Source organism: Capra hircus, chromosome 19, assembly GCF_001704415.2.
Source record: "Capra hircus breed San Clemente chromosome 19, ASM170441v1, whole genome shotgun sequence".
Lineage (NCBI taxonomy): Eukaryota > Metazoa > Chordata > Mammalia > Artiodactyla > Bovidae > Capra > Capra hircus.
In genome coordinates this window covers 56,339,449-56,366,830 of record NC_030826.1, presented here as the reverse complement: position 1 = coordinate 56,366,830, position 27,382 = coordinate 56,339,449, and the positions used below count along the sequence as shown (strand labels likewise).

The following is a 27,382-nucleotide window of genomic DNA, read 5'->3' as shown; positions in this document are numbered from 1 at the left end:
TGTGGCTTAAAGAAGGAGCTTTCAGGTCCCCAGGGACACTGAACTCCCATCCTTACCCCGTAAACCTAGGAGAATAGCACCACCAAGACCTCCTTTCTCTCCTTTTCATAACAAGGCCGTTATCCTCAAAAATGAAATCAACTTGGGGTCTTTTAAAGCTCCTCTGAGAAAGGCTCTGGTCCAACCAGCCCCTCCTCTGGATTGACTGGAGATGCTGGAAAAGCGCCTGGCGTGGGGCTGCGCTGACAAATGGGAAGCATCTATGGGGGGGGGGGGGGCAGGGAGGACAAGCCCTGGGGCTGGGAAAACTGCCAAAGTCCCAAATCTTTGTTCAAGCTGTTGTTTGGTTACTCTTCTGAATCTTAAATCCCTCTGGCGTTTTCTTTTTCACCTCCAAAGAGTTCAAACTGCCCCTCAGGACGTTTTATCCTTTGCCCAAGTGCTGCCAGACTGACATTCGCATCTCCAGTGAGGAAGGTGAGCATGAATAAAGGGACAGAGGGACTTGATGAAAGGCAGTCCCCTGTGGTCAGCAAGAAGAGCTCCCCTGTTCGTCCCCTTGAAGGTCCAGCGTTTTCCTTCAGGAGCGATCTGCCCCCATTCCCACAGTCTTGAGCCATCACGAAGGACGTTACCAGGACACAGCTAAATTAATTCCTAAACACCAGTTTGGAGTGGAGAAGTGTGCCAATTAAAAGGCCAATGCAATGCTTCCATCTGTGATAAAGGTCATTATTCCACTCGATAATCAAAACTCTTTCAAACCAGCGTTAGGAAAACAAACTGGCTGGCAGTAAGGAGCGCGTACATCTCGCCAGCAGCTTTCAGAGCGTGATGAAGCCCATAACGCGGCCAGACCCTAAGAATGCCTCCCGGTCTCAATATTTTCATCCAGAAACTATCTTGAAAATAGCCATTTGGCTGAAAAAGATCCTCCTTTCCCTGTGAACAAAACAGCAGGCTGTGAGCGATTTCAGCCCGTTCCACTTGCCTTTTCTTCGTAGTTTCCTGGGGTTCAATCGCTTTGGCCAGCATCTCCTTATAGATTGGGGATTTTAAGTAGCGAGCATAAGAGTCCTGGCAGGAACAAGAAAAAAACGAAGATTATGAGAAGGAAAGGGTCCAGTCAAAAGAATACACTTGCCTTTTCCCCAGCCTCCTCCCATCAGCGAGACAGGAGTTGAAAGAATTTGTTTCCTTGTGCTCAAGGAATTCAGATCTACATCAAAAGCCAGGGTTCTCAAGTGTGGTCCCCAGGCCAGCAGCATCCATTTCACCTCATCACTTACAGTGCTGTGCTGAGTCACTCAGACATATTTGACTCTCTGTGACCCCGTGGACTGTAGCCTTCCAGGCTTCTCTGTCCATGGGATTCTCCAAGCAAGAATACCAGAGTGGGTTGCCATTTTCTTCTCCAGGGGATCTTCTTCTTGATCAAACCTGGGTTTCCTGCACTGCAGGCAGGTTCTTTACCGTCTGAGCCACCAGGGAAGCCCAGACTCCTTTGTGTGGCTATTTCCTGGGACCCTGGGCAGGTTCAGAGAAGTCACTTCCTGAAAGCTGGCTCACCCAAACCAACTGCAAACTTCAGTCCCAACAAATACAGGAGAAAGCCCAGAGCAACAACTGAGAGAATTTCTCAACAACCAATGGGGAATAGATTTTAACTTCTTGAAATGGTACCATTCTAAAGACTAGGCAGTGACAACAGAAGTCACGAGAACTGTGGGCAGAAGAACTAACGCACAGATGGCCAAACAATCACAGGAAAAGATGCCCAACATCACTAATTATCAGAGCAATGCAAAGCAAAACCCCAGTGAGGTGTCACTTCACACCGGTCAGAACGGCCATCATGAAAAAGTCTGCAAGCAAAAGCCGCTGGAGAGGATGTGGAGAGAAGGGGACCCTCCCGAACGCACGGAAGTTGGTGCAGTCACTCTGTCAGGACGGCCCTTCAACTGCAGAGTGAGAAGCCCTGAGAGGGCTTCAGCCGCAGCAGCTGCTCCTCCCTGGCCAGAGGGCTCGGGAGCACAGGGAGGGGCCAGCCCTGACACTGCGGACAGCTCTGCACCCAACAGCAGCAAGGCCACTACCACACACGCCCCTTCCCCTGCATCCGGGTACCCAGGGACGGGAGGACTTCCGGCCACGACCACACACGCCCCCTTCCCCCGCATCCGGGAGCCGGACGGGAGGACTTCCGGCCACGACCACACACGCCCCTTCCCCTGCATCCGGGTACCCGGGGACGGGAGGACTTCCGGCCACGACCACACACGCCCCTTCCCCTGCATCCGGGTACCCGGGGACGGGAGGACTTCCGGCCACGACCACACACGCCCCCTTCTCCCGCATCCGGGTACCCGGGGACGGGAGGACTTCCGGCCACGACCACACACGCCCCCTTCTCCCGCATCCGGGTACCCGGGGACGGGAGGACTTCCCGGCGCACTCTCGGCCAGCCCTGCCTACCTTCTTCATGAGCATGTAGATGTGGGTCTGCGCCGCGTCCAGCACGTAGCGGTGGGGGTGCTTCAGCCCCTTGACCGTGATGTCCATGGTCTTGCCGTCTATGTTTATCCACCGTCTTGCCCCGGGGGCCAGGAACAGCCTGAGACCGGGAGGAGAATGTCAGCCGAAGGAGCCAGGCCGGGAGTCCCCGGGGATGGCCCAGCGGTGAAGACCCCCTGCTCGTGCTGCAGCGGGTGTGAGCTCCGTCCCTCATCAGGGAACTAAGATCCTACAGGCCGTGTAGTGAGGCCAAAACTGAATTTGAGATTTAAAAAGAAAGTAGCCAAACCAAGTCAGTGAATGGAACCTTCCCAGCTGCTCAGGAGAGAGGGGCTGGCAGACATAACTCGACCCCCCCCCAACCCTGGGGTGAAAGGGGTCCTTTTCCTGAATAGTCAAGCATCTGAACAAGTTGTCAAGCAACATTTCCTACAAGCAAGAAGACTTCCCTGCCAGCACTGGGAATGTGAAATGTGCTTAACTTCAGAATTCCCAACCTCGTGGAGAGCAAACAGTGGGACCCACCCGCCCAGAGCCGCGGCGAGGCGGCCACACGCGAGGTGCACTGACTGCCCGACCCGAGATGTGTGGGGCCTCCGTCCAGTCTGACCTCGAGCGCAGGGCGGAGACCAGCCGGGTAGGGGGGGCCTCTGCACCCGCGCGGCTCATGCTCACTTGTAAATCTCCTCCGCCTTCTCCTTGACTTTGGACTGATCGCCGTACTTCAGGTCCTCGCAGGCTTCCCAGAAGCCTAGGTTTTCCCCTGCGAGGGGCAGAAGGTAGACGCCAAGGACAGCCAGACGGGAGCCCGGGTGGGAGGTGGAGGGAGGGAAAGAAGAGACGCGGTCAGCGGGCGTGGATCCCGCCCTGGGCCGCGAGCACGGGGGAGGTGGGACCACGGGCTCCTGGGTGCTCCGGCCAGGGCCCGGGAGAGGGCATGAAGCTAGGGAGCGCGCCAACGGTGCCTCCTTGGTGCAGAGACCCCGCCTCTGAGAGCCCCTGCAGCGCGTGTTCCCGCCAGAGCCCCTCGCAGACGCTACGAAGCCGCACCCTGAAGAGCTCTCTCCGGGAAGGCCTGGCCGCGGGGGACTAAGCACAGGGGCGCCTGAGCCAGAGATCCTGCCCCTCTAGGCCCAGAAGGAAAGCCAGGCGCCCCTCCTGTGTCCTTCCAGCCTGAGGCTCTCTGCCCGGCGCCCCACACCCGCGAGTGTGAACACCTGGTACATCACCCCAGGTGGCAGCTTGACCTGAGAAAATAAAGGAGGTCACAGCAGTGGGAAAGCAAGAGCCTGTGTCTGTGTGTGTCTGTGACTAGTGTGTGTGCCTGTGTGTGGGGGGAGTGAGTCACGGAACACCACTACGTAGGGAAATGTACCACCCCATCCCTCTGCTCCATTTCCACGTTCCCTGGAAGCCTCCCTGGCATTTCAGACCAGGAGGAGCCTAAGCGAGCCTAAGCGAGCCTAAGCGAGTAGACTCTGTCCCCTAATTCTATAGTGACCCTTCCTCTTTGGCATAAAATCCAGGGAGTCCTTAGGACCAAGACCACCCGCAGGAGCAGACAGGCCAGGATGCTCTTGAGTGACAGCCAGTGGCCTTACATCAAGGGCCCTGGAGACCACCTTGCCCACAGCAAGAGACAGTTCATTGCTTAGGAGTAAAATTAAGTGCACAGTTGTTCACAAAAGTCAAAAGGTGGAAACCACCCGAACGTTCACCAGCACAAGAGCAGACAAACACGTGGTGTGCATGCACAATGAGCGCCACTCAGCCCAGAGAGGGAGGGGGTCCTGGCACAGGCCACAAGGGGATGGACTCTGAAGTAAGCGGTGCCAAGTGAAACCGGCCAGACACGGTACGGTTCCATTTATACGAGGCCCCAGAGCACTCAGACCCAGAGGAAGCAGAATGGCTTCCGGGGGATAGGAAGTTCGTGTTTAAAGGGGACAGTTTCAGTTTGGAAAGATTAAAAAGTTCTGGAGATGGATGGTAGTGACAGTTCATTTCACTGAACTCGACACTTAGAATGGTTACAATGGCAAGTCGTATGAATATTCTATCAGTGTAAATAAATGAGCACACAGAAGCGTGTACATGGATGTCCACAGCAGTACTACTCATAACGGCCAAAAAGCGGAAACGACCCAAATGTCTACCACCTGCGGACTGGAAACAAAGCCTGGCATCTTCAGAGTGGAGCACTGCTGTTGCTTAGTCGCTAAGTCGCGTCCGACTCCTCTGCGGCCCCACAGACTGTGGCCCGCCAGCCTCCTCTGTCCCTGGGCTTCTCCAGGCAAGAACACTAGATGCAGCTCCTGGCCATTTCCTTCTCCAGGGGATCTTCCCGACCCAGGGGCCAAACCCACGTCTCCTGCGTTGGCAGGCGGATTTTTGCTGCTGAGCCACCACAAAAGCGCAAATGGAATATTATTTGGCCATGAAAAAAAGGATGAAGCATTCTTACACGCTCCAACACGGAAAGACTTCCAAAATACTATCCTAAGTGAAAGAAGACAGTGAGCCACACACTGTACGATTCCATGAATAGAAAATGTCCCAAACAGGCAAATCCCTGAAAACAGAAAATCAGTGGTCGCCTAGGACTGGGGCAGGGGGCTGTGGGGAAAGAGGCAGGCAGAGGAATAGGGAAGTGACTCCCATGGGTCGGGGTTCCTTTTTCAGGGCACTGACAGTGTTCTAGAGTTAGACGGGGGTGACTGCTGTGCAACTTTGTGAGTCTAATACAGAGCACGGAACTGCACACTTTAAAAGGGCAGGTGGATTATATGGTCTGGATTTATAACACCTGAAGCATATCTCAATTTTTAAAATTTTAGTGAAATGGACTGATTACTTGCTTTGCCTGTACCAGAAGCCGTGGGAATGTCATCCAGAGATCATCAATAGTGCTCTTTTTTTAAATAACAGCCAGGAAATCACAGAGATGAATTCTCACTGACGCCAAGTAAGGAGTGAAAGTGAAGTCGCTCAGTCGTGTCCGACTCTTTGCGACCCCATGGGCTGTAGCCTACCAGGCTCCTCTGTCCATGGGATTTTCCAGGCAATAGTCCTGGAGTGGATTGCCGTTTCCTTCTCCAGGGGATCTTCCCAACCCAGGGATCGAACCCAAGTCTCCCGCATTGTAGACAGACGCTTTACTGTCTGGGCCACCAGGGAAATCTGTAAGGAGTGGGTGGGATAAACTCAGGCTGTGGTTCGTCAGCAAGGCCACTAGATGGCACCCAGCCCACTTCCTCACCCGGTGCTTCTGGCCTAAAGCAGCCCCCTCTCCATCTCTGGGTGTATTACATCCTGGCAATCAGGCTTAGTCAGAGAAAAGGCTTTTCCAGAATCCCTATTAGAACGTAATCTGCCACATCAGGCGGGCAAAGAGGCTCATGGCACGTCCCGTGGGGTAGTTTCAGGTGCAACTCACAGGCCAGTGGGTCTCGGGGAGCAAGGGAGGGGCAAGGGTGCCCCGGGGCTCGGGGCCTGGCGAGAAGTAAGAGGACCAGGAAAGCCAGGATTTCGGGGCAGCTGGTGAAGTCCACGGAATGCTCCGCCCGCGGGACGGGGCCCTAGTCTGGCCTCCGCTTTTCCCACGCGCCTCCCTGCACGCCGCATCTACGAGGTCCGGCCTCCGCTTTTCCCGCGCGCCTCTCTGCACGCCGCATCTATGAGGTCCGGCCTCCGCTTCTCCCGCGCGCCTCCCTGCACGCCGTATCTACGAGGCTGCAGGGCCCCCAAGGCCAGGACATGAAGTGCGGGCCCACCAGTGGTCCCCAGCCTTTCACTACCAGGGACCCATTTCACGGAAGACAGCTTTCTCATGGACTGGGGGCAGGAGGGGGAGGGATGGTCTCAGGACGATTCGAGGGTGTTATATTCACTGTACACTTTATGTCCACGCACTTCCCCGGCGGCTCAGACGGTAAAGGAGACACCAGCAATGCAGGAGACGTAGGTTCCATCTCTGGGCCAGGAAGATCCCCAGGAGAAAGAAACGGCACCCCACTCCAGTATTCTCACCTGGAGAATTCCATGCGCAGAGGAGCCTGGTGGGCTACAGTCCACGGGGTCGCAAAGAGTCGGACAGGACTCAGTGACCAACGCTTTCCCTTTACGTCTATTGTTACTTCCTCAGCTCCACCGCAGCTCATCAGGCATTAGACCCCCCAGCCCCCCCCCCCCACTCCACTGAACCTGCACCTTCTAAGGAAGCAGATTGGGAGCTGAGATGGTGGTCCTTGATCGGGGCCACATGTTACAGTCACTCGCAGAGTTACCAAAGCTTAAGAGAGTCCACCCCAAACCAATTAGAAAGGACCCAATGGGGATGGGGTCCAGGCGAGCTGAATTGACAGCCAGGGCGCCCCTCGCTGAAGAAAGCCAGGTGCGTGGCGGCGGCGGACTTGGGAGCTCGTCACCGGGTGACCCAGGGCTCAGGGTGAGCAGGTGCCAGCAGCCAGAGGGGTGGGGCTCTGGGGAGGAGAGTCACAGCTCACACGGCTTCCGTGAGCAAAGTGACCCCCCTGCCAGGGAGCCCAAGGAGGGGGCGGGTCCAGAAAGCTCCCACCAAGAGTTGGCCGGAGCAGAGCCCTGAACACACCTGCCAGCATCCTCCAGCCCCAGGCTAGACATACAGGAGTGTCTCCAAAAGCAAATGCTTCTATTAAGGAAAAAAAATCAAAGACCCACCACTGAACTCCTTCCTGAGAAAGTGCTGGAAGCTCTGCCGACCCTTGGGGTCCCGGATCAGCTCGCTGAAGTTGAAGGCCCAGCGCTCCACCCGCATCTTGGTTGGGATGTCCACCCTGCAAGGACCACCACGTGTAAGTTCTCCAGACACCTGGGCTGTGCCAAGCGGCGACCTGCGTGGGGTGAGGGGTTTCGGCCCCGCTAACCTCCACGCGTCCCCTCCCCCATCCCTGCACAGACAAGCCAAGTAACACCCTGCTCAGAAAATACAGCCTCAGACACGGCCCCTGGGCCTGGGGTCAGGAGCTGGCAGCCCGGGTGGGGGTGTCGGGGAGGCGCCCCGCTAACCCTTCAGAACAGAGGGACACGCACACCTCCTCCACGGCCTGCGGAGGTGAGGGCCGGCCGCCACACCAGGCCCAGATTCAGGGGGCCTCTCTTATCCAAACCAGGCCGTCCTAAGGAATCAACCCTGAATATTCCCTGGAAGGACTGATGCTGAAGCTGAAGCTCCAATACTCCTGGGCCACCTGATGCGAAGAACTGACTCATTGGAAAAGACCCTGATGCTGGGAAAGATTGAAGGCAGGAGGCGAAGGGGACGACAGAGGATGAGATGGTTAGATAGCATCACCGACTCGATGGACATGAATTTGAACAAGCTCCGGGAGATGGAGGGCAGGGAAGCCTGGCGTGCTGCGTCCATGGGGTCTGAGTCGGACACGACTGAGCGACTAAACCCCAACAACAGCTCTTGTTCGATACACTGGGAGAGACGCAAAGGCTGAAGGAAACCATCCTCACAGCCAGATGGCTCCAGAGTCCTGGGCCCTGCAGCTGACCCCCGACTCCCACAGGCGCCCTCCTTGCCCCGTCAGCTGACCACGGGGCCACGTGCAGGAGGGGAAAGGGCGCCCCCCAGACCTGCTCACCAGGCTGGGTCTGAGCCCGGGGTGCTCCGCAGGCCTCAGGAGGCAGCGGCCGCGGCACCGAGCTGCCCGTGGTTTGCTCCCACGCCCCAGCCGTGCCCGTCCTCCCCCCCCGCCTTCTTTCTTCCTGTATCAGCTTGGCTTTTCTCCTCTGTCGTTCAGCCTTTGCCTCCTCTTCCAAACAGCAGAATTATGCAGCAGCAACCCCTCAAGTTTCACAAACGGCGAAGGGATGAGTGGTGTAATTCCCCAAGGCAGGCGAAAGGGCTCTGCCTTCCCGGAGCTTATTTTCACTCTAATTAGAAATTGAGAATGGAAAGCCATAGAGATGACTGTTTTCTTTCCAAAAACAATCTCTGTATTGTTAAAACAGAGTTACCCTTTGACCCAGCAGCTCCATTCCTAGGCACACACCCCGAGAAATGAAAAATACATGTCCCCAGGAAAACGAGCCCATGAATGTTCACAGCAGCACATTCACAACCGCTAGAAGGCAGAGACGACCTGAATGTCCGCCAGCTGATGGACGGATAAACAACAGGTGGTCTATCTGTACAATTAATACTTGTCATCCATAATTTGAAATTGAGTACTGATATCTGCTTCAACATGGATAAACTTTGAAGGCATCACGCTAAGGGAAAAAAGCTAATCACAAAAGACCTCATATTGTGCCATTCCACTTATATGAACTCGCAGAAGAGACAAACCTGGAGAGACAGGCAGTTTAGTGGCTGAGGAGGCAGGAGGGGCTTAAGGGATGGGGACCTGGGGTGATAGCAAAGGCTGTTGCTGAGTCGCTCAGTCGTGTCTGACTCTGTGTGACCCCATGACTGTAGCCCGCCAGGCTCCTCTCCATGGGATCCTCCAGGCTAGAAGACTGGAGCGGGTTGCCATTTCCTTCTCAGGGGACCTTCCCGACCCAGGGACCAAACCTGTGTCTCCTGCATTGCAGGTGGAATCTAAAGGGCAGGGGGTTCTTATTGGGCTGATGAAAATGTTTTAGAAATTGACCCGTGGAAGTTACATGATTCTATGCATATAGTCAAAATCACTGAAAATACAGTCAATATATAGTCAATATAGTCTATGAATATAGTCAAAATCACTGAGACGTACACTTTAAGTGGATGAATTCTATGACATGAAAATTATAACGTGAAAAGTTTCTTTTAAAAGAACACACATATCTTGAGTACGTACAGTTTGGCATTTAAATCCCAGAACTGGGTGTCGTCCGTTATCCAAGGATTGCTGGGGAGGCAGCCCGACATGATGGCGTCATTGGATGAAAACTGCTCACTATACTTAACGATCCTCAAAAGCAAAAAAAAACAAACAAGTGATTTCCTAGAAGTCCAACACCCCAGAGACCAAATAAACCAACACTCAGGCCGGTTGACCAGCCTGCCCTCCTCCAACTCCGTCCATGTGGTTACATGCTCATCACTGTCTTCTCAGAAAAACACTAAAACAGTTCTCAAGACTGGCAGGTGCTTAACAAGATCCGTCCTGTTCTCGTCGGGAAATGAAACGGCGTCTCCCGAACGGGTTCCTCCGTGACTTCTCTGTGCTTGGTTCATAAAACACGGCCTCTGTGCCCTTGGTCGCAAGCCTTCACAATGCAAAGCTGGGCCTGCTCACATTCAAACAGGGGTCTCGGCACCATCTTGGAAGCACGAGGTCCGGGGAGACTCAGTGAGGCTGTCACCGCCTTGGGGTCCACCCTCTGTCAAAGATGCCCGCGTTTGGGAGTTCAGACCCATTATTCCACACTGTGGCCTCCCTGAGACAAACGCAGGCAAGCGCTAATCCCTTCTAGCTGGGTTGGACCTCCTAAACCAACGTGTGTCCCGGTGTCTGGTAGTCTGGGAAAAAACCTGCAAGGTCTTCACCCTAAGGGTGGGCACTGCGTCCATAATATACACACGAGGCGCCCACCACGAAGTCTGCCCACCGCCACGAGAGACTGTGGAGCAGGACCCATGCCCCAGAGACACCGCAGAGCCCCCGTCCTCAGTCCCAGGTGGATCAAGGCCCCGGGCTCCACTTCTCACCAGACCTTCACCGTGGAAGAGCGGGAAGCAAGGGGGAAAAACAGGTGCCCACAGGTCCAGACACTAATGGTGTCAAAATTATGGTAATGAGGCTCCGAGACAGTGAGTCTAAAAGTATCCATCAGCCTTCGAGCCTCCCCTAATGGACTGTCCATTTGGTTTCATAAGACTGACTTTCTGGAACAGGTCAGAGTAGTAATGCCCTCTGGGAGACTGGATTAAGACAGCCTGAATGTTTGAGAAATCAAACATTAATTTCCAGTTTCTCCCAACTGGATTTTAATCAAAGGTTAACAACGGATGTTTATCAGTACCTGTGAACCATACCATCTAGCGCGTGAACGCTTCCCACTTTCCCATCCACAGACTGTCTAGCGCTTCACCCCTCACCCGACCCACAGCCCAACCCAACTTAATCCCTGTGAGACTGCTTTTGTCCCTTTCAGTCCTTAGGAATCTCAAGCCAACCATGACTTGTCAAGCCCTCCTTGAGGCAGAAGTTCTCCTGCCTGGTGACCTGCTGTGCCAACCCCAGCAAGAGCAACAGGTTAGAGACCTACCCTCCGAGAGACACGGACGACTTCACTGTGGACCTCATCAAGGCCTGTCGGTAATACATGATCTGGAAGAGACACAGTGGTTAGACTGCCCCGCCCGGGGTGTCGCCAACACTGACGCCTACACGCGACTCTGAACCAGAAGCTGCTTCCCCATCAAAGCACCCCATCCCACCCCCTCAAGCCGGCCCCCCAGGACCCCAGGGCTCAGGTCTGTAGCACATAGGGGACCCCAACTCCAAATGAGCAGCCTTAACTCATCGTGTGTTCGTCTTGGAAAAGACACCACCTGGGAAAAATGAAAGTTCTAAACCGAGACAAAGGCTTAGCATTTCCCCAGACGCCTGTGACACACAGAAGCAGATCTAACGTCACGGTCATCACGGCGCAGGGCTCTGTCCCTGGCCCTGGACAGGAGGTCTGCCCATGCAGTCAGCCCGTCACCCGGGACAGACGCTGAGCTCCTCTGATGGTGAGCGGGATCCAGGGTGCGGGACCCACCCCACGTCCTTCAGATCTGCGCCTTCAGAGGATGCTTCGTGTCCCCATAGCAGCTCAACCGCACAGCTTAGAGGAGACGCTTCAGCGCTCTGTGCCGTCCATTACCTTGTAGGCAACTGTCTGAACCCTACACCTGGTTTTCATTTCATCGCTGAGCGCAGAGCAGGAAGCCAAAGCGCATGTAATTTGTTGAGGATTAAAAATCAAACTTCCCTGAAACTGGGAGGCTAATTACCTCTTTCCTGACAGAAACCACGGTCTGTTTCTGTGAAAACAAAGAAGCAAAAACCATTAGACAGACGTCATGAAATCATTACAGTCCAAATACCCATTTGAAACATAAAAACCCTTCCCCAAGAGAACACTGCCCATCTTTTTATTTTTTTATTTAAAAGGCAGAATCTCCCCATCACCACTTGTTCCACCCTGTTCTGCACAACTACTGGAGAATTAGATCAGCTGAGAGGTTTGGGGACAGAAGGGGGTCCCTTGCCACTGTAACTTTATCCTACTCTCCTAAAAGCCAAGATGAACTGAAGACAAGTTCAGGATTGCTCCCAATCCACCACAGCGCCTACAGACCATCCGATGGGGAACTAGCCGCTTGACCAGTACTCGACGTTTCAGGGAAAAGCCACGCCACTGAAAATAAAACACACACTTCAAAGACTCAAGACCAGCCTCCACTGCAAGCTGAGTCCCAGAGCGGAGCCATAACGTGGAAGCTCTCACCTCCGGCTCCCTCCTCAGCCTAGACTTTCACAGCAGAGGAAGGGCGACTCGGAGAGGAGCCCCGTGTTTAGGATCCCGGAAGCTCCCGGAAACCACTCAGACCTGCCTCCTCCTGAACCTTCCTACCATCTGACACGCATCCCTGGTACCACTTGTCTGCCCCATCCAACTCTTGGAGGCTCGGTGCAGCTGGTGCTCCCAAAACCAGTTTTCCGAGGTTTGGTTGTGTCAGGGACCGCCTGGTGTGACTCTTACGTGTCAAGCTGAGTGTCATTCCTGGCAGCTAACACCTGTGCTGCTGAGTCCCACCAGGTTTGCGCCCCTGGAAAAGTCCAAGGACAACGCGATCTCCTTTAGCCAGCTAGTGAAGTAAGTCCTGGGCCAGAGCCCAGTGACAAGGAATGAAGGAGGGTCTGATCTGGAACGTCATATACGAGTCTCCTTTCTACTTTGCGTCATTTTTTTAACTTTGCATCATAAATTGTTTTTATGTGATTGCTTCTCTCGGGGCGGAAGCTAGGACAAGTGATCTCAGAAAGGCAACGTGTAATTTCCCTGGTGGTTCAGGGTTAGGGATCCAGCCTCCAGTGCAGGGGACGTGGCTTCGAGCCCTGCTCAGGGAACTGAGATCCCACACGGCACAAGGCAACCGGGCGCCTGCGCCACAGCTAGAGAGTCCGTGCGCTCCGGGGGCCACGTGCCAAACCGAGACCGGACACAGTCAAAGGTGAGAAGGACACACTTTCCAGCGAAGGAAGGGACGCTCAGGCACAGCGCTCTGATCCGACCCTCATCCCCACACACACTTCCGCCTTCCCCGGACTCATCACAACCATAATTAGACACCGCCTGTGCACCTCTCTGTCGAACCTATGCGTCGCCCATCAGGCGCTGCTAGGAGCAGGAAGACCACGTTAATCTTCCCGAGCACAACCCGTGGCACAGAGCAGACGCTCACTAAATACCAGACAAATGATGACTGCTGTATGCTTGGAAGCTCAAAAAAATGGAGATGCATTCTAAGGTTAAGAGAATATTTTGCTGCTTAAAAAAACTGAGAACACTCTCCAAATGACCCAGATATTGTGGCAGTTACGCTAATATCTGTTCCTATGCTCTCCTAACACAGGGCTGTGTGAGAAGACGCACATTTCAGGTGGAAAAGGACCCCAGGGACAGGGTGGATTTGCACTCAAATCTAATATAATCAGATGCTTCTGTTCAAGTCATGCGGAAGTGGATTAAGAAGAGTATCTACTGGTTTATGCCTTCTGCTCAAAAGAGAAGTTGGACTTTTGTGTGATAATAATCACCTAGCTATATACAAAGCAATTTACACCTCTCTGAGCCCTTAGAAAGTTTAAGGGAGGGAGGTTTTATTATTCTAATTTTCGGAAACCAAGGTTCTGACATCTCCTGGTTGGTAACTGGCTGAACCAGGATTCAAACCCGGATGTGACCTTGGCAAGCGGAGAAGTGGGGTTTCCCTGGTGGTCCGGTGGCTAAGGCTGCGCTTCCACTGCAGAGGGCTCGGGTTCCATCCCCGGTCAGAGAGCTAAGATCCCACATGAAGCACAGAGTGGCCAGGAGAAAACAGGACCACAGCAAGAAAGGCTGAAAAAGGGCTGTTCAAAAACAAACAAGTCTGAGCAGTGACCCAGGAGAATGGGAAAATGGTGTGTTCTCTTCACCTGTTCCTCGCTTGCCCTGAGACTGAGGCTAGTGCCGAACGGGCTGCCCCTGTCCAGCCACGAGACACGACTTCACATAAAACAGATGAAGAACAAGGGCCTGCTGCTCAGCACAGGAACTCTACTCAGCAGGCTGGAGTGGCAAAAGAACCCAGAAAAGAGGAGACGTGTGTATATTTACCTGATTCACTTCGCTGTAAACCTGAGGCTAACACAGCACTGTAAACCAGCTACACTCCAATAAAAAAAAAAAAAAAAAAAAAAAAAAAAAAAAAAACAGAAAGAAACCAGAAAACACAAACGAAACCAGAAAACAGAAGAGAATGCGAGAGCCCCCACCCAAGAGGAAGCACACACCCGCCTGACTCCTTAATTAACACAAATGACGGTAAAACACACTCCCAGCTGCAAGAGAAGGAAGACCTAGGATCCAGCCCACAGCCCGGCGACCATATTAACGGTGCTGTATTCCATGTTGGGCACAGCACAGATCTTAACTGTTTCACCACAAAGTCAAGGGTGGAGGTGTGAATCAGCGGTGGAACTCACTTTGCCGTATCTATTCGCATCTAACCACACACTGTACCCCTGAAACCTGCACACGTAATAACGCCAATATCTCAGCAAGGCTGGAGCCTGGACACACTGACGTTGGTAACGACTGCAACTGCGCTCGGGTGCCCGGCGGGCAGGGCCTCAGACACCCTCCCTCGGTGCCCAGGCCCCAGGATGAGCCACTGTTCTGGCCCTGCGCCCTGTGTGGGCAGTGGCGGACGAGACGCGCAGCCCAGCCTGCCCACGGTCTCTGGGCCCCGGGAGCCGTCCTCACACAGCTCCGGCCATAAGCACACTCACTTCTAGTCTACTGTGTGGTCTCAGTTCGGCCTAATACCTGCTGTTTCTGGGGCCACTCTCTCGGTCTTCAGGGTGTTAAACTTTTTTATATTTTAATTCCCTTCTTGACTTCACTATCCTTTCAGGGCGCTGGGCTTGCTGTGGGCTTTCTGGTTCCCCCAAACTACCAGTGATCTCCTGGGAATCGGACTGCAGCGGGTTCCCTGGGGTCTAAGAGCTTGTCCACCTCCACCCTGGACCACCCGCATGGACGTCAGCGTTTATTCCTAACTTTAAAAACTGATGTCCACCGTGGGGCGGAGGGAGGGAGGGGACACAGGTGCGCTGGCTCACTTCGTCGCTCAGCATAGAATCAACACTGTCACGCTGCTGCGCGCCTGCTGAGCCGCTTCAGCCGTCTCTGACTCTTTGCGACCCCATGGACCACAGCCCACCAGGCTCCTCTGTCCGTGGGAAGCTGTAGGCAAGAATATTGGAGTGGGTTGTCATTTCCTTCTCCAGGGCATCTTCCCGACCCAGGGACAGAAACCACGTCTCTCATGTCTCCTGCATTGACAGGCAGGTTCTTTGCCACTAGCGCCACCTGGGAAGCCCAACTATTAAAAAAAAAAAAAAATTATCATTAAAAAAAAACAACCCTCTGTCCATGGGACCTGCCTTCTCTAGGCTAACATACAGGGAGTCTCTCCCCTGTCTGGAGAGTGTGTATCTTGGCAGTAGGGGAGAGGTTCTGAACTTCTCTGAAAAGACAGAGAGAGAATTTGACAGGATGGGGGTCATTAAAAGAGTATTGACCTTCTGGGTCAGAAAGGTCAAAATCCCGGTTCTGTCACTTCTTGGCTACCTGACTCTGGATAAGTTACCTGGCATCTGAAAGCCTCTGCTTTCTCATGTGTAAAGAGGGACAGAAAAGGGGACTGAGTGACATAATCCGGAGTGACGGGCGTGGGGCGGGACCCTAAGCACTGGCTGCTGCTGATGGCTCAGATGCTTCTGCCAAGAGTGTGCAGGTACCACTTTAGCCCCAGTCAGGAGGCAAATCAGGATGCCCAGGCAATACCGGGGACACCAACAGAGGGATCTGCTGCTCACGTGAAATCTAAACCTAACTGGGCTTCCTGCATTTTGTTAAGCCTCACAGACCTACCAATATGATGGTCACTATCAATACGGAAAAGGCCGAGCCTGTGTGCGCTCAGTCGCTAAGCCATGTCTGACTCTGCAACCCCGTGGACTGCAGCCCACCAGGCTCCTCCGTCCATGGGATTCTCCAGGCAGGAATTCTGGAGTGGGCTACCACTCCTCCTTCAGGGGATCTTCCCGACCCAGGGATCAAACCTGCGTCTCCTGCAAGTCTCCTGCACTGGCAACTGGGTTCTTTCCCTCTGAGCCCCCAGGGAAGCAGGAAAGGTCATAAGAAACATTTAATCAAAGTGCAGTTATTGCAAAGCACTGGAGTGGGTTGCCATTTCCTTCTCCAGGGGATCTTTCCAACAGAGGGATCGAACCCGGGTCTCCCACATTGCAGGCAGACTCTTTACCATCTGGGCCACCAGGATATCCCAGTAAAAAGCACACACACACATTTCTAAGCAGCTCTGAGAAAGCCATCTCATGGTAAGACTAGAGATAGACATGTCTTGCGCCCTGGAAGGCACGCACAAACCCCACTGTCTCCACAGCTGGCCCTCCAGGAGTGAAGTCACCTCTTCATTCCTCAGCCCAGGGAGGACGCTGTCACAGGAGGAGCACCCCACCCAAGGAATCTTAGCATTCTCCGCATTCCCCGGATTCTGACTTGGGATTTTTCCAGAGTTGCCCAAATAGGGACACGTCCAAAGCCTGTTTACACACAGCCCTGTGGCCCGCGTGCCGGCCCTGAGACCCAGATGCAGGCTGCAGACGATGGTCCAGGGCAGGAGGGCTCAAGGTCGTGCCCTGGGGTGACCGGGGCAGAGGCTGGGCAACCCCAGGGAGGGATGAGCAGCGACCCTGGGGACAGGCAATCAGGCAGGTATCTGTGCAGAAACAGAGGTGAGGCCCGGGCAAGCAGCAGAGTGAAACATAAGGTGGGGAGGACCCCAGGGACGCCGGGAACACGGGCCCAGGGGTGAGAGCAGAGGAAGTCAAAAGCCGGAAACCGGGAAATCCGAGAGCGGAAGCGGTTCAGGCAAAGCGGACCAGAAAAGAGAAGGGGGTGGCCAGCCGTCCAAGGAGACGAGAGTCCGAGGCTGTGAGCGTCGGAAGGAGTCCTTGTCCCGCAGTGTGCTTCCCGATGGGGGCGGGACTGACCGCACAGCTTCCAGGGGACCAGGGACCTAGAGAAGGTTCTAGAACAGCAGAGCATCAGGGCAAGCGCGGGCCTGCTGAGCGTAGAGCTGGGGGCCTGAGCACAGACCCTGCCATGAGGGGGCGCCGGGCGCAGGACCGCAGGGTGCGGCTGGGGATGGGGAGGCGGTGCCCAGAGGGGCAGCGGCTACAGAACCGTGCGGACCCACACGACCCCCGGCTGGCCCGGCCTGGGCAGACGGCTCAGTCTCTCCGCAAAACGGAACGGGCGTGACCTCTCTCACCACGCTGCTGGGAGAAGAGAATAAACTCCAGCGAAGCCTCCAGAAGCCGTGCAGCGGACACTGGGACTCATCAACAAGACCCCGAGGGGCTGGGGGCCCGTCAGCTCTCACCGGGCTTCACCAGCCCTGAGAGTGTGTCTGGTGGGACAGGCAGCCCACCCCCTGTGCCTGTGCCCCCAACTGTGAACACAGACGCCAGAGCTTCCGCATCACGAGCCGCTCACGGAGTCCACACGGAGCCCCTGGGGCGCGGCACCCAGGGATACCCCAGCCACCGCAGGTCACATAGGAGCCGGAGGAAGACAGCCGTCTGTCCCCAGTTGGCGGGGACACACGGAGCGAGGGGTGTTGCTCACGGAGGGCTCCTGGCCGGAGCTCCGCAGGGCACAGCCCGTGACTGTGGAGCCACGTGTCTGCCCTTCCCCCAAAGGCCGGAGTGGCTGCCGGTATGGACGGCGGCGCTGTTCTCCGCAGCCGTCCACGGGGCCAGGCAGGGTGGTGGGGCTGGCGTGTGCCTGCCTCCGCTGCCAACAGTCAGGGCAGAAGGATGAGAAGAAAGGAGGATGAACGGGGACACCTGGGGTGAGGGAGAGCCCCCCAGACAGGGCCGAGGGTCTCCAGGCCCCACAGATTCCCCTCGGGCAGCAGAGAGAGGGTCATGACAGCAGTGGGCACCGCTGCGGCCAGTGTGCGCACGCGCCGCTCCCACTCCAGACGCTTGGCATCAATGACCTCGCTCAGCCCCTGAAGGAGGCACTCTCCTTATTCCCATTTTACAGACGAGGAAACTGAGGCTTTGAGCTCTAGAGCTTGCCTGAGCCACAGCTTGTCCGAGATGACACAACTGCAGAAGCGGGGAGGGGGCCTCACCCTGATGTCAGAGCTCCCACCGGCCCTCCTCACACAACGACCTGGAGACCCTGCTGGAGTCTGGGGGGCGGCCCCGGCACCACTGCCCACAGCCAGGCTGGGGCGGGCCGCCACTCAGCCTGCTCCCCGTGGGGACAGGTGCTCTCTGAGATTAGGGCACCCCACCCGCCGGGGCGGCGGGACCAAGAGGACCCGCTCCCTGGGCCACCCCACTCCGGTCGGCTCCTCCTCAGGCTGGGCAGCCCCCGTGGCCACCAGCCTGAGGCACGCGGTCCCCCAGGGCCCCGGGCACCTGCCAAACCCCAGCCTCTGCCCTCTCTCCAGGGTGTTTACAGTTTCTGGGTCGTCTGCCTCTGTTTAAGGAAGAGAGGTCTTTCCAAGAATTTACGAACTGCCAGCAATGAGCCCTCTTCAGACCAGTGCAGGGAGACGGTCTCTGAATCGAGGCAGAAGTCCGACCCAGCCCCCGGGCCACGCTGCCCGCTCCCTGCACCCTGCGCTCGGGCCAGACAAGCAGGGACCCTGGGTCCAGCTGCAGGCCGGGGCACACACACCCCCGCCCTGGGCCCGGGGGGAGGGCCGGGGGCGGGCTTGCGAGTGGGAGAGTTTCAAGTCTTTCTTCTTCTTAAGGCGCCAGGGCAGCCCGGGTGCAGACAGAGGAGGGCAGCTGGTGGGAGAGAGACAGATAGACAGTGGGTGCTCAGCTACGACGCCCACCGGTGCCCCCCCGGCCCCCCACCCCTCGGCGCCCCCGCCCCCGGCACCGCGGCCGCAGCCTCCCCAGCCTCGGCCTGGGCTCCGGGAGGAGTGCGTCGCCTGCCTTTGCCCAGAAAGAGGCCCTGAGGGCCCTGCCTCAGCCAGGAGGGGCTGGCCACCCCAGGGAGTCACCCTTAGAGCACCCCTGTGAGGCCGCTCACTCAGCATCTCAGCCATCCTGCCATGGCCAGAGCCAGAGGGCCCGCCTCTGCCAGACACACACACACTCGATACACATGCATGCACGCACACATGCAACACACACACACACAGAGACACACATACATCCACACAATCCACACCCAACACACACGCACACATGCACGTGCATGTGCATGCACACATACAGCCACACGCATACATAATACACACACACAGACACATGTGCACATATAATGTGAACATATGCACATGCATATATTCATAAAATGCATACACGTACATACAATATCCACACAGAGACATGCATATCCACACACCACACACACAGAAAGACACGGACACGGTACCCAGGTACACACAGGCACACATGCACACACACGTGTGCGGTGTGTGGCTGGTCGGGCTGAGTGGGGGCCTCCCCTCCACACCCCCTCCTCCAGGCCACACAGGTGTCCGGAGCTGCCAGCATCCACAAAAGAGCAAATCTCCCAGCCCTCTTCAGTATTTTCCTTGATGATGCTGTTTCCATGGCAACCAAGGCCTGGGCAATTATCTGTCATCCGACGCAGGGAATGTGGAAAAAGCCGCTGACGGTGCCAGACATGTATCAAGGGAGGGGGGCTCTGAATTAGGGGCAGGGGGCCCAGCGGAGTCCCTGGGGTGTCCTCTGCGTATGGACGCCCTCCATGTGGACCCCAGCCAAAACCTGTACGCACTGGTGGGGGTCCCCGTGGGCTAAGAATACAGGTCAGACTTCCTGCCAGCATTTCCAGGGACCGCCGAGGCTTACAGGTGACACACGAGGCTAACAAGGCCCCTGGCTGCTTGCTGCCAAATTCAGCGGTGGACAGAGAGCAAGGGAGCCGTCCACAGCTAGTATAAGTGGGGATAGGCTGGTTTGCTGGGACCTGTGTTCTCAGCCTGGACAGTCTTGGCTCCCAAGGCCACCAGATGATGTCTGGAGACACTTTGGATCGTCAGGACCGGGAGGCGTCAGGGAGATGCTCGGAGCTACAGATATCCGGTGGGAGAGGCCAGGGGTGCGGATCACCCCACAAGGCACAGGATAGCCCCACAGAACTATCTGCCCCAAATAACTGTGCCATGCCTGGGAAACCCTAATCGGGGTGCCCTCTGTCTCAGCAGCTTCTGAACCACATTTCCTTAAATAAAAACCCATCATAGGAAACAGTTCATCATCAGCGGTGGCCTATTGGGGAAAGGGGTCCTTTAAAAAAAAAAAGCAAAGATCCCACCCGACTGAGATGCAAAAGAAAGTGGAGGGACCAGGTCCTGTCGTGTGGATTAAGGTTTAAGCCGAAAGTTGGCTCAAGGGTTGTAAGCCTGGGGCCTACTGTCTTTGAGGGGGAAGGGAACTGGTGGAAGCGGCGTGCAAAAGGCCTGCCTGTGGCTCTCTGGCTGACACGGGTTGATAAGTTTCATCAGACTTTCAAAGAGGGAAGTGATTCAGGAGTCCGAAAACCAACCATTAGACACCATTGCCCTGGCCTGCCCACGCCCACTCTCCTGACCAGAACCCCTGCCCTGGCCTCCCGTCTCTGACGCCACGGTGTGCACAGGCCTCCTCTCCCGGGCCGTCTCAGGGCAGAGGCTCCGCTACCCTACCCTACAGACACAGACAGACAACGACACGCGGCCACCTGCCCAGCCTAAGACCCCTGGGCCCAGGCCTCGCCCAGCATGCGCAGCAGAGACTGACCTGGCTTACCTGGTCTTCATTTGGGTTAGTCACTCGGTCCAGGCCGTAGTCCAGCACATTGTTCACTCCTGGCTGAATGAGGAAAAAATCAGTGTAAGGACCACTGCAGGGAGAGTCTCCAGTTTCTGATCAACTTTGGATTCTGGCCAAGCTGCCCATCGTGAGACCAAGCTGAGGGTTGTGGCCCAATCTGTGGGGAGCTACAGGGGTATGTAAGGTTCCCCAGATTGGGGGGGGGCGCCTTCCCCTTCCTCTGGGGTCCACCATAGCATCCCCAGAGGAAGGGAGGGAGGGTGGATGGACGGATGGGTGGATGGGTGGGTGGGTGGGTGGTGGTTGTGGTTCAGTCACTAAGTCAGGTCTGACTCTGTGACCCACGGACTGCAGCACTCCAGGCTCCTCTGTCCTCCACTATCGCCCGGAGTTTGCTCAGATGCACATCCATTGAGTCAGTGATGCTGTCTAACCATCTCATCCTCTGCCACCCTCTTCTCCTTTGGCCTTCCATCTTTCCCAGCATCAGGGTCTTTTCTACTGAGTCGGCCTCTTTGTATCAGGTGGCCAAAACATTGGAGCTTCAGCATCAGTCCTTCCAGTGAATATTCAGGGTTGATTTCCTTTAGGATGGACTGGTTTGATCTCCTTGCAGTCCAAGGGACTGGGTGGATAGATGGATAAATAAATAGATGGGTGGATGGATGGAAGGATGGGAGGTTGGGTGGGTGGGTGGATGTGGGGTGGATGGATGGGTGGGCGGGGGGGTGGATGGGTGGATGGATTAACACGCAGACTGGATCAGAGTTCATGGGACTGGCACAGGGGCCTCCCAACTGCTGCGCTCCACGGTTCACTGCTCTGGAGAGTCCAGGCTTCAGTCAAGCACCCAGAAGTTCTGATCTGGATCCTGCCGTCCCCCAGCTAGGGGGAGGATCTTGGAAACGACTTCTCTCTGTGCTGAGAACCAGAGATGACCCCTCCTGTCTGTCTGGTTCTTGTAGGATTTAGCACGATGGACGCTCACAACGGAGGGTCGCTGTCACCAGGCAAGGCCTCGTGTCCACCCTGAGATCACGGTGGAGAGGCCGGGCTCAGAGCTGGTCTCCGGCTCTGCCGCCTCCACCAGGCCGCCTCCCCGGCCAGTCCTGCCCCAGCTCTGAACTCCTCCGGGCCAGCGATTCAGGTCTCTCACTTCCTCTGTTTGTTTGGTGCAGGCAACCATCTGGGAACTCCCATCCCCGGGAGAAAGAAAACAGTCTTACACACTCTCTCTCTCTCTCTCTCTCTCTCTCTCTCACACACACACACACACTTGACCCACACTCTGATGCAGTTTCTGGGACCCCAGAGGCAGCTGGAATGGAGACCCCTCAGAGCTGACGTCAGGGCACAGGAAACGGGCAGCGGTGGCCGTCAGCAGATGGGGAGCCGCCCAGCTGTGTGCAGCCCAGGGGGGACGCTCTCGATGAGTGCTCCCGGAGACCGTCTGACGGCCTGGGCTGCTGGCCTGTCAGTCAGATCGCTCCATCCCCGCCCAAGATAGACCTTCAAAGCGGATGCTCCTCAGACAAGACGCGGCCCTCATCCCAAAGCTCCAGGCCACCGAGAGGCTGAGAGTTTTAGAAAAACTCGGGGAGAAGAGATTCAGGGACACCCTGGTCCAGTTCCGATGGAGAGGGGCAGCCGGGAGGGGGCCAGGGTGTGAGAGCGGCTTCGTGTCTGCTCACGTCTGTTCACATCTGTTCACGTGTGCTCATGTCTGTTCACATGTGCTCACGCTGTTGATGTCTGCCCGCATCTGCTTGCGTCTTTCACGTGTGCTCACGCCTGTTCACGTCTGTTCGTGTGTGCTCACATCTGTTCACGTCTGCTCGTGTGTGCTCATGTCTTTCACGTGTGCTCATGTGAGCTCATGTCTGTTCACATGTGCTCACGCCTGTTCACGTGTGCTTTCACATCGGGCCTCGTTCTGAACACAGCTCCCCAGGGCCACCCACGAGGGGGCAGGCGCCTCTGAGCAGCAGTCACGTGATGCTCTCATGCCTGAGGAGGTGACTAAGGCCTTGCGCGTCCAGTGAGACCACGTGGCGCTGTCGTGGGAGGCAGAGGAGCGCTCCGGGAGGGAGAGCCGGGCGCCCGCTCTCACAGGGAGTCGGCACCAGCCCTGGGGCTCTGCTCCCTCATCAGCAAACGAGACTAATTGCAGTGCCTCCCACCCGGGCCGAGAGGTGACGCAGGAAGGTGCGCGCAGGGACGTGCCTGCTGCTCCCGCGCCCAAGACTCCGCGCTCCCAACGCACGGGCCCGGCTTCCGTCCCCCGGTCGGGAGCTGGCTCCCACACGCCGCCCAAAGGCCCCGCGTGCCGCAGGGAGGACCCGAGACAGCCAAAGAGAGGACGAAGCTTTTTCTGAAGGAGGAAGAAATCGCATGAGGCCTAGCGCGGAGCCCAGGCCAGCACCGCGTCCTCAACAACGCCTTCGCGGGTGGAACGCGTATGGGCTCTCTGTTCTGAATCCAGAAAGAGAATGAGCGGAACGGCCAAACGCTGATGGGCTCCCAGTTCAAACAGTCCAGGAGCTTGGACACCGTGGGGGACGCAGTCACGCTGGTCCTGGGAACTCGGTTCCCGGAAGAGGAGGAGCGCGGTTCTGGACAGCTGACTGCTCCGAATCCCTTCGCCTGCAGGGATCCGGGTCCGGCGCAGGCGGGAGCAGACACCGCCTCGGCTGCGCTGCGGGGCGAGGCCGGCTTCCCCGGAACGAGGGCACGTGGCCGTCACGGCGGGTCTCTCTCGGCCTCTTACGCCCCCGAGCCCCGCGCTCGAACCCCCAGGCTGAGCACACGCGCACCCCCTCCTCGCGCCCCCGCCAGCGGGACCGGACGCAGACGAGGGAGGGAGAGGCGGCGCGGGAACCGGGGCGTGGCCAGCGCGAGGCGACTCCGGTTCCGCAACGCGTGCCGTGTGGCCTGGGCTCGAGTTCTCTCCTCATCTTCTCCTTTTAATTTTTTGGCCGCACCATGCAATGCGTGGCATCTTAGTTCCCCAACAAGAGACTGAACCTAAGCCCCCGCACCCGGAGCAGAGGCTTAACCACTGGGCCCCAGAGAAGTGCAGGTTTTCTTCTCATACCCCTTTCCCAAGGCATCGCGTCCCAGCCCTCACACAAGGCAGCCTCATTCCGGTCCCTCCGTTAGGGAACTTCGCTCCATCCTGACACCAGCGGAGCGGCCGCGGGCAGACTCCATCCAGTTAGTCAATTTCCTCTGCCAGCCAGAGGCTCCTGGACGCGAGCCAACACTGAGCTCCTGCAGATTCAGTTCCAGCCCAGAGAGATGAGCCGCACGCGGGTGGGGAGTATGGGTGGGGCAGGCAGGCGTCCGAGGAGGCGGGTGAGCCAGGAGAGGGTACTCACAGGGCACCGCTGCACCAGCCAGTACGCCCTCTCCTGGCAGTCCAGCACGCATCGGTCCACTTGGTTCCGCTCCTTCCCGGCCCTGGAAAGCCACAAGCCACGTTGGAGGCCAGAAAGATGCCGTATCCCTTGCTCACTGATGGACCCCCTTCCTGATGGACCCCCTTTCCTGATGGACCCCCCTTTCCTGGTGGACCCCCTTCCTGATGCACCCCCCTTCCTGATGCACCCCCTTTCCTGATGCACCCCCTTCCTAGTGCACCCCCTTTCCTGATGGACCCCCCTTCCTGATGGACCCCCTTCCTGATGGACCCCCTTCCTGATGGACCCCCCTTTCCTGATGGACCCCATTCCAGACCACTCTCCGGATCTGCCCAGATAAGCTGTATTTGCCATAATAATAATGATGATGATGAAAAAAGCAAACTTCACTGCCACACTTAGGTGCTGAGTACCCTGCTCCCTGCTCAGAACTTTTTTTTTTTTTTTTAGAACTTCTACACATACTGACTTATCAGATCCTCCCCGTGAGCGAGCCTAACCTTGCAGCCTAGGGACTGAAGAAGAGAGAGAGGCTGAGCCCCCACCGAGGGTCATGGGGGCCACCAGCAGGCAGAGGCGGGACCTGAACTGGGGATGGGTCCCAGAGTCCAGCTCCCCCCAGGAGCACGGGGCGTGAGGCGATCGAGGCCCCCATGACCAGCTGAGGGTCTGACCATCCCCACCCACGTCACCCCTGCAGGAGTAGGGAGGACTTTCCGGGCTGACATCCACCCACCCGGCTTCTGAACTTTCCCTGCTCTGATAAACAACATCATCAACATCCGAGGGAGGGGACGGCCAGCAACTCCAGAGCCTGCACGGGGAGTCCCGGCTTCTCTCCAGCATCTCTTCCACTCTGTGGCTTCAGAGAATTTATGCCAAGTCAGAGTTTTCCTGAGCCCCCTAGCTGATTCCTGGGAAAGGTTACTTGTGTTCCTTCCCATCGCAGTCTCCCCCACCATCACAGGTAGGAAATGAGGCCGTGCTCCTTATCTCACCGTGGACCCATCAGCACCGTTTCCACGGCGACCTGCGCTCTGCTCCGGGAGGCTCTGTTCTCCCAGGCAACGCAGGATGACGCACACACCCTCTCAAGACTGGGTCGGCGGGTTCGTGTGCCAGCTCACGTGTCTGAGTAACTTCAGAACACCCAGCGAGCAAGGTGGGCAGGAAGGGCCCTCCCCGTGGGGTGCTTTGCAACCTCCTCCAGAAGTTAACTATAAACACTGTCCCCTTGCCAACCTAAGTGGGTCTTCTACTGGGTTAACTAGCCAGGCAGATGGACCACAGATGGCCTGGGGCACTGGGAACTTTCCATGACGCTGGCAGCCCTGGAAATACAGTCGAGGGTTGATTTACTGCTGTGTCCTCCCTGGCTTTGCTTGTCTGCGACGGAGCTTACTGGGGGAGAATGGGCTCCTAGAGAACCGTGAGCGGGGAATTATCTTAGTTTGTCACTTTATTATCTTTAAAGCAAAAGTGTCCCTTAATCGATCAATCATTCACTCATTCCCACAGTCATTTATGTTGTATTTATTGGTCTCCACTCTGATCCAAGCACTGGGAGAACCAGACTGTGAAGGTCTGAATGTTAGCAACTCTCCCCGGAAATTCACGTGCTGAAGCCTTTGCTCCCAGTGTGACAGTACCTGGAGGCAGGGCCTTTAAGAAGCACTTAGAGTTTAGAAGCAGTTAGATGAGGTCATGTGGGTGGGGCCCTTAGGACAGGATTCGTGTCCCGGGAACAGAAGACATTGGACAGCCTCTCTCCTCTCCCCACCGCCCCCCCACCAACAAAAAGGCCGCCAGTCATCTGCAAGCCGAGAAGAGAGGCAACATCAGAAACCAAACCCTGGCAGAACCGTGAACTCTGACTTCCCCGCCTCCAGGCCTGTGAGAAAATGAATGTCTGCCGTTTAAGTCACCCAGTAAATGGTATTTCCAAACGGCGTGACACAGAAATGTGTGTCTTGCCCTTGAAGAGCTTCTGGTCTAAATATTAGAGAAAGAGTCATGAAATAAATACAAAATCACAAGTTTCGCTGTGTGCCCTAGGGACACATTCCGTGTGCTGCTTGCAGGATCGGGGTGGCCACTGTGGCACCTTATAAATCTGTCTGCGGGTCCCCCCACTGTGAGGAGGGTCTGTGTCCTCCCCCACAGAGACCGGGCAGGCTTTCCGGCTGTTTTGACCGACAGAGCACATCAGGAAGACGGCCCTGTGCAGCTTCTGAGGCTGGGCCATGGAAGTGGGCAGCCGCCACCCTCCTTCCCTGTGGTATTTGCCCTCAGAGCTTCCGACCACCTGTAGGCGGTGAGATGCCTGATGCTGCGATGAAGGCCAAGGGACCTCCTGGAGAGACCCCGAGGGGAGGAAGGGGTGAAGGCCAAGCCCTCCCCCTCAGGGTGGATGGGGGTCACCGAACCGTGCGTGCTCAGGCCCGCAGTGTCCCACTCTCTGTGACCCCTGGACTGTGGTCCCCCAGGCTCCGCTGTCCATGGGGTTTCCAGGCAAGAATACTAGAGCGGGTTGCCAGGCCCTTCTCCAGGGGCCCTTCCCGACCCGGGGATCAAACCTGGGTCTCCTGCACTCCAGGTGAATCCTTCACCACTGAGCCACCTGGGAAGCCCTCAGAACTGTAGACAGATTTTAAAAGCCCCACAGGGGCCATCCCTGATTCTGCATGAGAGTGCGCAAGCCGTGTCCTTAAAGTTCATGACCCCACGTCATTTTATATTTACTTCCTGACTACTCGTGTGACTGTTTCGTGACTGCATCCTCACGAGAGGCTCTGATTCACAGCCTCCAACTAAGCCGTCCCCGATTCCAGAGCTACAGAAACGTCCTTGAGAGGTAAAACAACTGTTGCCATTTGGAGCACGAAGCTTCCAGATGATCTGTGTACAGTAACAACCGCTAATCAGAAAAGACAGACACACACAACCGTGTATAAACTAGGTAACCAATAAGAACCTACTGTCTGCACGGGGAACTGGAGCCGATACTCTGTACTGGCCACATGAGGAAAGAATCTAAAAGGACTGGGCACGCGCGTGTGTGACTGATGATGCACTTTGCCACACACCCAACTAACACAACAGTTACCGTGGAGCCGCTCAGTCGTGCTGACTCTTTGCAACCCCGTGGACTGCAGCCCACCTGGCTCCCTGGCCATAGAATTTCCCAGGCAAGAATACTGGAGTGGGTGCCATTTCCTTCTCTAACTACACTCTGATAAAATTTTTTTTTTTTTTAAAAGATAAGCTTCTTTGAGCTCATGACGTGTGAACTGAGGCTGCTCCCCATCCAGCAGT

At 56.3% G+C, this 27,382-nt stretch overlaps 2 protein-coding genes across 5 annotated transcripts in view; one reads left to right on the top strand and one right to left on the bottom strand.

Annotated features, from left to right (window-relative positions):
- The window catches only part of DNAI2 (dynein axonemal intermediate chain 2), a 105,054-nt gene that overhangs the window by 42,856 nt on the left and 34,816 nt on the right, over positions 1-27,382 (top strand).
- RGS9 (regulator of G-protein signaling 9) overlaps positions 1-27,382 on the bottom strand; it is a gene marked incomplete at its 3' end in the record, with an annotated part of 59,621 nt that overhangs the window by 10,841 nt on the left and 21,398 nt on the right. For 3 of the 4 annotated variants that reach the window (XM_018063883.1, XM_018063882.1, XM_018063880.1), the window contains 9 exon segments: positions 992-1,077; positions 2,476-2,614; positions 3,190-3,277; positions 7,213-7,328; positions 9,345-9,458; positions 10,759-10,820; positions 11,492-11,521; positions 20,616-20,687; positions 24,026-24,107. In XM_018063883.1, the coding sequence (XP_017919372.1) occupies positions 992-1,077; positions 2,476-2,614; positions 3,190-3,277; positions 7,213-7,328; positions 9,345-9,458; positions 10,759-10,820; positions 11,492-11,521; positions 20,616-20,687; positions 24,026-24,107 (789 nt within the window). 4 annotated transcript variants of the gene reach the window in all.